The sequence below is a fragment of the Euprymna scolopes genome, chromosome 20 (assembly GCF_053919585.1).
Source record: "Euprymna scolopes isolate OS-2025 chromosome 20, ASM5391958v1, whole genome shotgun sequence".
NCBI classification, from domain to species: Eukaryota; Metazoa; Mollusca; class Cephalopoda; order Sepiida; family Sepiolidae; genus Euprymna; species Euprymna scolopes.
Genome location: NC_136501.1, coordinates 7,270,281 through 7,282,844, shown reverse-complemented (window position 1 = coordinate 7,282,844; position 12,564 = coordinate 7,270,281). Strand labels below are relative to the sequence as shown.

The window sequence follows — 12,564 nt, the reverse complement described above, 5'->3', positions numbered from 1 at the left end:
TATCTGTTCCAACTCATGTTCCCCATGAACATTAATCCGTTAGATTTAAATTTTGGTAGTCAGGGAAACAGAGAGCCGGGTGAGGGAATTCCGAGGGTAAGTTGCCTGAGGAAAGAAGCTATTGGAGTATGACGTTTTCTGATATATGGGGCATCACTACAGTGATGGGGGTGGGATTTTGCTGCTAGATTTAGGGGTGCACAAATGCAGTAAGTTTATTGGAACACATTCCGTGAAAATACTTCTAAAACAAGCGCAGGGATATAACATTGCAGCGATAGGACCGGGGTTAGAACTTGGTAGACAATGCAGGACCTATTAGGTTAGAGAACTGTTAAAGAGGGAGAGATGAGTAGTCGGTGCATCATGGACCAAGAGTTGCTTTATAGATATACTAGCAGATGTACCTGGCATTGGCTGGTATTAAACGTAACGTTAAATTTCTTTTTTTAAAAAAAATGAAGTAAAAAAAAAAAAAAACGGAAAGAAACTGAGACGGGCATGCAAGTATTATACTTTTTCTAAACGGTTTACTTTTTGTAAGTAAAAAAAAAACTTGAGTTGAGATCGAAAACAAAACTTAAAGACAGTGAATCAAGTACGATAACCATTAGGTAAGCTTGACATGAATATAAAAGTGCTTGCAAAACTACTTATTCTTAACTTAAGAAATCTGTGATGTGAACGATTCACGCATGCACATTCATGAAACAGTTGTAAAACAGATAAAAATCCGATTACACTCATGCACCAATTTTTCAATTTTGACCCCTTAGCAGCCCTTTTTTTCTCCAAAAATAAATTCCAACATGTCTGAATATCTTATATATCAAATTTCAAGTCTGTAGATGAAGAATTCGTTGAGTATATAGGTTGAGAGTTGTCCTCACACGCACACACACACACACATTTCCACTTTTATAGACATATTGATATTAGATATAGAATACTGGCAGGTGTGAAAGGTTTTCTAGCCTATTAGAGAGAGCCCACCTTCTTTGCAGCAGTCTTGTCAGTATCTTTATACCAATACCAGATTTTTATGCTAGTTATAAATGATTCATATTATATGACTCGTGTGTATGCTTAAAAAAATAGGTCATGACTGTTTGGCATAGTCTTACATTCTGCATAAGATACAGTTGACATATTCTTGGTTCAAACCCACAGGACAGTTATTGGAGGGGTGGGGGATTTTTTTTTGCCTGACATAACAGATTCTCGTTCAGATGTCTGGTGTTGGAAAAGAAAAGTGCAGGAAAAGTTCATGCCTTTGCTGAGCATATTTGGGCAAATTGGTTGTGAACAGCCTCAGCCAGATAAATTGAAGATGGCTGCATAATTTAATTTTCCAACATCGATAATTACTTTATGACCTGGCGCCTAGTTTTGGCGGGGTAGGAAGAAATCGATTCACACGAATTCTAAAGTGTGAAAACAGGTATTCATTCAAGTATTGTTTGGCAATTAGTTCCTCGCACAACTGCACACATATATATGTAGGATAAATGCAGTACACACACACAACCACACACACACAGACACATATATATATATTCAGAATGGAAGAGATTATATATAATAAATTCCACAGCCAAACAACGTTGTAGCCCACAAGAGCCATGATAATCAACAAACCGGAAGTCCAAGACTCGAGTTTCGCCCTTATTTGGGCTCATCAGTTAGACACATCCGAACTCAGGGTTCGAAACCCGAGCCTCTTGCATGCGAGGCAAGTACTCTACCAACATGCAAGAGGCTCGGGTTTCGAACCCTAAGTTCAGATGTGTCTAACTGATGAGCCCAAATGAAGGCGAAACTCGAGTCTTGGACTTTCGGTTTGTTGATTGTCATGGCTCTTGTGGGCTGCCACGTTGTTTGGCTGTGGAATTTATTATATATATATATATATATATATATATATATATATATATATATATATATACTACCAGATGTACCCTGTGTTGCCCGGTATTAAACGTAACGTTAAATTCCTTAAAAATAAAAATGAAGTGAACAAAATGAAGTAAAAAAAAACAAAAAAAAGAACGATAAAAACTGAAACATGTGCATTCGAATATTGTGTTTTTCTAAACAGCTCAACAAGTAAAAAAGAAAAAAATGAATACTCGAGCTGAGATCGAAGCCAACGCTTAAAGACAGTGAATCTAGTACGATAACCATTAGGCCAGCTTGCCACAATCTTTATACAGTGTTTTCGAACCTACTTATTTTTAACATAAGAAAGCTGTCATGCAAACAATTTGCACATGTGCTGTCGTGAAACAGTTGAAAGACAGATAAAAATCCGATGACCCCCCCAGGTACCAATTATTAAATTTTGACCCCTTAGCAGCCCCTTTTTCACATATCTGAATATCCTATATACCAAATTTCAAGAATGGAAATTAAAATTTAGTTGAGTATATAGGTTAAGAAGTGTCCTCACACACACACACACACACTATATATATATATATATATATATATATATATATATATATATATATATATATATATATGCATGCCTCTTTTCCTGAATGTTAGACACCAGATCAAATGTGGATTTAATTTCAGTTAGCATGTTTCGACAAAAACCGAAACTTCATCAGAAATATATTTCTAAATATGTCATCTACAAACAACCTGTTTCATAGTATCATTGCTCTTCAGTGTGGCTAGATGAACAAGTGTTTCAAACTAAAAAATAAAAAAAAAAAAAAATAAATAAAAAAATAAAATAATAATAATAATAATAATAAATGACCATCGATCGATCTGATCCGGTAAAAGTATTTTCTCAAAAGAATTACCATTATTCTGACCAACATGTTGACGAAACAGAATCAAATATTGATTTCGTATGAAGAAAGATATTAGTGCAAAAAAAAAAAAAGGAAAAAAAAGATTTAATTTACTCATACGTGTGTGTGTGCGTGTGTGCGTGTGTGCAAGCGCGTGTAACGTTATTATAATTAAAAATATATTAAGTTACACAATTCTCAAAAGATATACTTTTGCAACAAAAAAGCAAGTAAAAATTGCAAAAAAAAACCCAAAACAACAACAACAACAACAACAATCGTCTTCGTGTAAACGACAGCAACAAGGACTGCTTTCAAGTACTCGCCGCTTGTCTTGGAGGTGTGAAATTTCTAATTAAATCGAGTGCTTAATTTCATATGCATATTCAATCAAAGCAGTGTGTGGTCTACTGAAGTCTGGAATTTTCATCATTTCATTGCTTCTGTCGGCGACGGGTAGATATCGGCAACTTATTGTTACAGTGTTCAATATCAAGAAACACATGTTGCTGAATTTTTGAGATGAGGATTATTTGGATTCTTCAGACTACAGTTCTCATCTTGAGTCTAATTTTCACAAAGTTTTGGTCGATGTAACCGCTAACTTTCTTCTGAACTTGTTGAATTTGGGAATCTTTCTATCAAACTCGGGAATGTGAACAGAATTTAAAACGGAAATTCACGGAGGTAGCATGCTCTTGTTCCCTCAGCCATAGAAGTTCTAAGTAATTCGCAATTGTACTTTGAGGATTGCTTGCACCGAAGACTGTATCTTCAATCTCCAGAATAGTATAACTTTACAAATTTTACCAAGGACTCTATCCACTACGCCACGGGAGCTTGCGAGCAATTCTAGTATGAATTTTGCCATGCCTAAGCCTATTTGGTTTTTAGATGTATAATCTTACTGCTTAGCATTATATATCACATGTTATATACTCGAGTTCGATAGATCTGAAGAAGGTCGGAGATTACATTAAATTTTACAAGTGAATTTTACCAAATACTTTATCCATTACGCCAAGGGTTCAGGTAAGCAATGTCGACAGAAAGATTCAAGGGGAGGAAAGTACATATATTCATATGCAAATATACAAATGCTGATACATGCTGATTTTTTATTATAGAATCGAGAATTAGCAACATTTTTCCGGCGTTGTCAAGTGGATGACATCGAAAAAAAAGTTTTTAAAAAAAGTCATATCTAGATTTTCTTTAAAATAGGATTTTAAAAAAAATATCTTTCTTTTAATTCTTATTGAAATAAATATTCAACTGGTAGTAAACAAAAAATTAATTCAGCATTAAAGTTACGTTTTGGCGAGAAACACATTGACACAAACACACAAAATCTTGAATCACCGTTCTAGAAAAGAACCAAAATATGATCATTACATTATAACGAGGTGCACATGTAATCAAAATTCACAACTTGTAATGTGTCAGGTTTTGGAAATTTTGAGATGGCGATTGAGATTCTGGATTGTTCTCAAACGCTTCAGCCGATATAACCTCCGAACTTCTTCAGGTACGTATTGTTGAACTCGTGAATGTTTGTATTAAATAAAAGGGTCCCGTCCAAACTTTCGTACAGATTCCTGAGTCCGACAAGACGCGCCTGAAGAAGATCGGAGATTAGATCGGCCAAAATGTTGTGAGAATATTATCCTAAAATGAGATGAGAACAGTTGTCTGAATTCGTTATTTAGTCTTTTTCCCACTGCAAGAACTTTGACACCCGAATCGGAAAGTGGGATTGAGAAGCCAGCGACCCCGAGAAGGGGCACTCTGACCCGCAAAAAGTGTCTGAGCCGCCCTGTCGGCATTCCTCGGCCAGGGCGCCTCAGGTGAATAGCAATAACCTAACCCCTTCTCAAAGAGAGAAGGCAAAGCCTGGGAGGGTGGACCTCCTAGAACTGCACAAAACTTAACTATCGCAAAATCAACAGACAGAAATGGTCTAATCTCTGTTGATTGGGGGGGGGGGGGTCAAAATCCATAGTCGCTGCGCAAGCATACAAACTATAATATATCAGCAATATCATTAAATATACAAACAGTATGGATCGTCAATGAAGGAAGCGTGTTCTGGTGAACGTGCTTTTACTCCGGAAAGGAAATTCGCATGCAAAAAAAAAAAAAATAAAAATAAAAAAAATACAATACTGGCAGTTTATCCTTTATCTGGATTTGGATATGGATATATTCACACACACACACACACACACACACACACACACACACACACTAAAAGGATAATGACGTAAGAAAAAAAGGGCACTTCGGATTTCGGATCGTGCTATTTTGTTAGATAGGATTTTCAAGTGAAATTCAATTTTTACAGTATCTTTTGTCTATGAAATTGTTAGATGAAAGTACAGAATTGTTACAAAACGCCTTCCTCTTCCCATGTTTAAAATGGGTTTCTAAATAATAACGTTATTATTTCAGCACGTTCCGTATTCTGCGAAAGGACATACTTCTTTATTCAGACAGAACAATAATGGTCTCTCTCTCTCTCTCTCTCTCCCTCTCTCTCTCACATACACACACATACACACACACACAGACACACACACAGACAGACAGACAGACAGACAGACAGACAGACAGAAAGATAACAAAATATAACAAAAGGAAGCAAAGGCATTCCGATACATGGAACAGATGTTGGTAAACGAGAATCACGTGTTTACAGACATTAAAAAGAGAAAGTTCGAATATATAATTGGATAATATCTTAAGAGACAATCTTGCGAACCGTTTCACATTAAATTTTTATTCAAGACTCCGAGATTTCTTTTTAAGAAAGAACCCAAACAATCGGAACTATTTATCATGTCCAGAATTTTTTTTTTTTTTTGAGATGAGGATCAAGAATTTGTAACCTTCAAACTACTGTTCTCATCTTCGTTATTGTATTCATATTTCGACCGACGTGATTTCCGACCTTCTTGGCATACCCTTTTTTGAACTTAACTAAGAATGACATGAAGTAACATTCCTACTCAATGATGGCTGATAGAACGAGAATAATCGTCGAAATTCTGTACATGTTCCCAAGATGCAATTGAAAAAGGTCGGGGGTTACATCGGCCGAAGCATTGTTAATATAACAAGATGAAAACAGATGTTAGAATAATCCGAATAAAAGAAACTTTTAGGGATTAATACAAACGAGTGCTTTTTTTTCAATAGTCTACAAAAAGCGGGGGAGGGGCAAAAATAATGTTTTGTGACGTTCAACTTTATATATAAAAACGACATCGTTTTTGCACCAACCTAATACAACAAATAAATGTTACCAAAGGCAAGATATGTTACTCTTTTACCTCAATGTTTTTGTGTCTTAATTATTTTAAAGCGTTTATTTACTTTAGAATAAAAGTACCGTCATGTGGAAAAATTAAAATATTGATAAAAACACATCCAATAAATCTCCCTAATCGTGCGACAATGTAATTTTCTACCAGTCTTTTGTTTAATTTTCGATTTTTGAGTGGTTATCGAGGGGTCAAATGGCTTCAACGAAACCGACATTTTTTCGTTCTATTTCAACAGACGTGACACTATTTTTGTTTCAAAATAAATAAACGGTTTCAGATAAGTTAAAATGCAAAAATACCTAATCAAGCAGGGAAAAGGGTAACTTACATTGCTTTGGTAACATTTATTTGCTGTGTATCCCCCCCCTTTTTTTGGGCTCTTATAAAAGATACCCATATAAACAGACAGAAAATGGTAAAATATAAATAATATTTTAAAATATAGTAGATTTGCTTTTTGGTATAAAAACTTTCTTGAATGCATTTCGTTTTAGTTGCTTTCCGATAAAACTAGAAAAAAGGATAACAAAATATAATGCAGTACGAGTGTGCACTCTGCGTCAAAAATGACAAAAAAAAAAAAATGCTTCGCCAATGTTCACATTAATATCCACAGCCATATAAACAACGTCTGAAGCGGTGAAATTATATTAAAAAAAAAAAAAGTTTAAAAATGAACGTTAAACCCCCCCCCCCAAAAAAAAAACGTATAAATCGGTACAGAAAGAAGACGGGAAGAAAACATCTCATTATGGACATAGACTGAAGCATTTCTTTCCGAATTCTATCCAGACAACAGGGGGTCGTGTCTGACTTGTTATTTGCTTTCTCTCTTCTCCTAAGCATTCCAAATGGTTTCATTTGGCAGATTTTTTTTTTTTTTTTTTTTTTGCGTGCCTAGATGGATGAGAGCAGAAAATAGACTTTGGTTTATTTTCAACAACTAAAGAACATGGCTAAACTTTTGCTTCCCTTATTTTGTCCTTTGATCTTCACGCTCGATGGACGATGTTTCTGACAAAGGAGGAAGAATTGCTGTTTTCTCGATCGGAATCTATCCATATAACAGTGGAGAGTAAAAAGTGAACCTTGGGTTTACTTTCGGCAACCTTGTAACTCTCGCTTCGACTATTTTGTCCTTTAGTCCTCCCTCATATTCCATGAGCGATGTTTCTGACAAAGGAGGAAGAATTGCTGTTTTCTGGATAGAAATCCATCCAGCTAACATTCATCGTTGGATATGTTTTGACTTTTTATGGCTCTTTGCATCAAGTGGCTTCATGCCTTGTCTAGAGTGATTTCCATAAAACATCCAACTACACATTGTTCTTTATTATACAATGAATAATATTTATAATAAAACAATACTTATGCAATAATATTCATCTAAAAGTTAAAAGACGTCTAAACTAAAGTGGTTCAGCTTTTATTTTCTTTGAGCAGACCAAGGAATGTCCAACTAAAGAACATGGTTAAAGTTGCTTTAATAGCGACACCATTTTATTGTCAAACGAAAGATCCGGCTTATTCGTTTCTATCGCCACGAAAGAAATGGAAGCAATAACACTCACAGGAAACATGAACTGAAACAAATACATTGAGGACATTGCCAAGGCTGCTGCAAAGAAGGTGGGCTTCCTCTACCGTGCTAGAAAATTACTCACACCTGAAAGTATCTTGTAACTCTACAAAGCAACCATTCAACAATGCATGGTGTATTGTTGCCATATCTGGGCTGGTACGTCCACCGCTAGTCTCTCTCTCTCTCTCTTAGACGGTGTCCCAAAAAAACAAAAAGAGAGTCCCCAACCTAATAGTTCCCAACTTCTGTCCTAACGTCACAATGTTACATCCCTGTGCTTGTTTTACAAGTACTTTAATGGAATGTGTTCTGTTGAACTAGTTGCACTTGAGCCCCCTCGACGTAGATACCCCCCCCCGACAAACCTGTCTAGCAGCAAAATCCTATTCCTTCACTATAAACATTCAAGATGTTGGAATGCCTATAACTCTAATCGCTTTTTCCCTTGGAATGCTACACTTTGGAATTCCCTCCTTGTTTTCTGCTTCCTTGACTGCACTAACATGCAGAAATTTAAATATAATGTGAACAAACATCTCGCTAATCTCCTTGCATAGTTCCATATAGACATATAGAAATGCATCAGTCTATGTCCATATAAATAATAGCCTCGTGTGCCCAAGAAGCAATATGACTTATTTGGGGGAGAGCAAGAGTTTTAAAAAAATACCCCCACCAAAAAAAAAAAAAAAAAAAAAAAAAACTAAGGACGAGTGTAAAACGCAGATGCATCTAAATATTTAAACTTTTTTTTTTTTTAATTTTTATGAAGAAGAAGAAAAATACTGGCATTTGCGAAAGTTATGTATTTAATGTAAAATAGAGAAAACGGTTCTGGGTTCTGAATCCTATCGGTCATCGCCAGCTAAGTGTTTGATGAGTGCAGATCACAACGAACGACCCAGGACTGTCTGGTACGTTCGTTGGTTTTGCAGAATTGCCTTGGCTATATCAGCATGCAATGCCGCTCGGATAGCAACTGGTATCCCCAAATGGCCATCCGTGATGTAGTTATAGTAACAGCATAGAAGTTATGAAAAAAGAAGTCGAAAAAGACAGCTGACAATCTACTTTATTCCGTTTCCATTCTCCAGTTAAGAGAAAAAAGTGCTATGAGTTCGTGAATGAATAGCTAATAGAGACATGGACATTATTGGCAAACATTCATTTAGCAGTTGTTAACAGTTTGATTAAACGTCTTAAGAGGCAGTACTGTTGTCATATACGGGGAGATGCTGTTCAGAGCACTTTTGACTTGACAGGATGCAAAACCGGTTTCGTAATCTAGTGGGTAACGTCATCTCCTTCCTACCTCTTTCTCATAGAAGAGACGTTAACGCTGTTTCTCTACTCTAACGTTATTTTCACAGCAGGTGCGAGGCTGAGCTTCAATGTATGGTTCCCTCCCCCATAAAACATTCACAAACAATACTCGTCAAGCTGCAACAATTGCCAATAATTTTCATTTTTTTTTCCATCTGTGTGCCTAAAGCTAAACGAAACTTCCCTAAACAAAGTTTATTTCCTAGAATTTCCTGCCTGTGGAACAAAATACAGCAGGGTTGCTTCCTAGCTGACTATAACATTGTTGTTTTCAAATCCAATGTGAACAATTCTGTCCTCTTAAATAATTGGATTCTGCCAAACTTACGTTATTAGCAATCATCACGGCGTTGTCTCACCGCCCACCTGACACTAATTAACCTGAACTTTTATTACTATAGATAAAAAACCATTTTAAAAAAAGTTGTCAAAAAACAAATATATAACAAATAAATTTTACCAAAGGCAACATGGGGGGGGGATTTAGTTCTCTCCCATTGCAAGAACTATGACACCAGGATCTGAAAGTAGGATTGAGAAGTCAGCGCCCCGGAGGAGAGGTACTCTGACCTGCAAAAAGTGCCTGGGCAGTTGCGTCGGCATTCCCAAATAAGGGCGACTCAGGCGATCAACAATAACCTAACCCCTTCTCAAAGAGAGAATATAATGCCTGAGAAGGTGGATCCCCTAAAACGGGGCAGAACTAGCATTAAACCGCAATTAACAAGAACCAGATAATTACAGGAATGTTCTAATCTCTGTTGGGGGCAAAGATAAAAATAAGTTACTCTTCTACCTACATGGATAAGTTTTTGTGTTTTAACTTAATTTAAAGGGTTTATTTAATTCGAAATATAAGTAGTGCCGATTTGCTAAGTTAAAACGACAATAAGATGGCGAACATAAGCCTGTCATCATTGGAGAATGGAGTCTAGATAATCGCTCAAAAATCTAAAATTAAACAAAATACTAATAAACAATAAATGTCACCGTTATCCTCGAGTGACCCTTGGGTCTTGATAAGTGCTAATTCTTAATACAAAAATAATAAAACGCATTTGCACAACGGCATAATTACACACGCGGTTAAAGAAAAAGCACACATAGCGAAATGAAAATTGAACAATAATGTCCGTTTCACTGTTTACTCGTTTTTAAACTATAAACAAAGTTTTAACAAAATTGTCAAACTCTTAATAGTAAAGACGTTGTTAAACACACGTAAAAAAAAAAAAAACATATCCTCGTTAACGGGTCATTATATAAGAACTGTGGGTGCAGGTTCAGATTTCAACCTACTTAAAAAACAAAAAGGCAGAAAAATCTTTTCAATGTACGTAATCGTTACGGAACGAAAATATCATATTCCAAAAATCACGCAAAGTGGATCAAGTTTATTAAAAAAAAAATTGTTACAAAGGAAATTAAATGTTATAACAAAGCGAGACGTTGTGTTTTGATCCACCATGTTTAATAAATAAGAGGATGACAACTCAATTCGAACTACTGCGATCAAATATCAACCTTGTAATGGCTACAATTTACGATTAAAATCGCTAAAAATCGTTGTGTTTATACCGTTATACCGTTATATATTACTACTTGATCAATTTACGTGATTTTTGGAATATGGCATTTTCGTTCTTCAGTGACTTCCATCTTACAAATATTTTGAACTTTCTTTTTAAAATTAGGCTGAATTCAGGAAAAGAACCGAATAGTGTTAAAAATGTATTTGCAATCGAAAGAAAATGGATTGCACGACAATTACACTGACAGTCAAAATAAAGCTGCCGTACAATTGCGACGCGAGGAAGCATTTCGATATTGGAATGCATCGTTTGAAAGCCGATAACAAACTGCGTTTTCACGGTTTTAAGAAAACAATAAAAATGGTTAATAATAAATTGACAGTATTTAAATACTATCACTGTCTTTAAAAAAGGGACCATTGGCTGTTGTTATGGACTTATTAAATCTGTATATTCCTTTGAAAGCCGACGTGTCCATAGGAATTGTGCTATCGTTCAGTTGAAATAGATCGGCAAAGAAGGAATACGACGACAAAAGAAGAAGAAAAAAAAAAAAGGATTACGTAGAGTCTGATAAATTAACAAATTCTTACATCTAGTCTCGTGAACAGTCCGACTAACTGGGCTTTTATTAACATATGGTCAGCAGCCTAGGTTGGGTGATCATTTAAATACGATAAAGACCAAACACTGTCAACGTTAAAATACTGAATGGTCTATTTAATTTCGAAACATCCGAGTAATGGTATGATAATATTTGGGTACTTTACGCAGAATACGGACCGTGCTATTTTATATATATATATATAAAGGATTTTCAGTACTTATGCAAAAAAGATATTGCGTTGAAATAATTATTATTTAGAAAGCTATTCTTAACGTGGACAAGGGAGAGTGTTTTGTAACTATTCTGTACTTTCACCTAACAATTTAATAAAAAGAAATATACCGTAAAACTTGAATTTAACTTGGAAATACTACCTTTTCTGAATAAGTACAGAACTTTCAAGCTAAATTCAATTTTAACGGTATCTTTTATTGATTGATTTGTTAGGTGAAAGTACAGAATAGTTACAAAATGGCCTCCCCTCCCCCATGTCAAGATTGGTTTTCTAAATAATAAGTCTTTTATTTCAGCACGACCCGTGTTCTGCACAAGTACTAATATTTGTATATACATTCAAATAGAAACAATACGTTGTTTAACGCTCATATAAGACTTACCTGAGAATCATAGACCTCGGGTTCGGCCGTTTCCCAGACGGTGACAATATAATCCAGAACCATGTTTGTAATTTATTTTTTTTTAGTTTTTATTTTATTTTTTTACTGTTTTAGAACAGCACAAAAATACTATTGGTGATAAATAATAGCAACCACAATAAATAATGTTCCACTCGGTATCACATGCGAATATACACAGGTACTTTTTTTTCGTTGGTATATAGCAAAATGATAAAGCCCTTTTTTGTTGTTTTCAATTAAACGATCACAGACTGTCGGCGTAACAGCAGGCACATGTTGTGTCAATCTATACAAGTTGTTATACCCTTGGTACTACATCAGAACATTTCTTGCCAATCAGTTGTCCGCTATTCCAAACTGCATCTCGGGGAGTTTAGCCGTTTAATTCCAGCCCGGTAGTTAGCGGTCCCCATCGTTTGACACATGGGAGGGAAATATCACACCTAACTAGTTAAAGCTAAACTGGCTGTCTGCTACTGAATCGAAACCATTCCCCAGCATTAAAAACATGCCGAGGCGGAAAGAAAAAGAAAAAGAAAACTAAAACTGATGCTATAGAGCTTGTGGGAGTTTGTTCTACTGGGCGTAAGGGTCTATTGGCATCACCCCGAGGGTTTTTGTTGCTAACTTAGCAGTGACGACGACGACGATGATGATGATGACGATGATGATGCTTGTTGTTCGTAGTGATAGCAGTCGTGGTGGTGCTGCTGCTGATTCTTGAAAAGATGAAGAGAAACTACAGCCGCAGA

The 12,564-nt window shown here is 35.7% G+C and overlaps 1 protein-coding gene across 34 annotated transcripts in view; it reads right to left on the bottom strand.

Annotated features, from left to right (window-relative positions):
• The window catches only part of LOC145241300 (neuron navigator 2-like), a 1,908,016-nt gene extending 1,895,463 nt beyond the window's left edge, over nt 1-12,553 (bottom strand). For all 34 annotated transcript variants that reach the window (XM_080104060.1, XM_080104067.1, XM_080104051.1 and 31 more), the window contains exon 1: nt 11,792-12,553. In XM_080104060.1, coding sequence (XP_079960186.1) covers nt 11,792-11,854 — 63 coding nt within the window. In that variant the 5' untranslated portion in view covers nt 11,855-12,553. The remainder of the gene's footprint in view (nt 1-11,791) is intronic.
• Nucleotides 12,554-12,564: the final 11 nt, after the last annotated feature.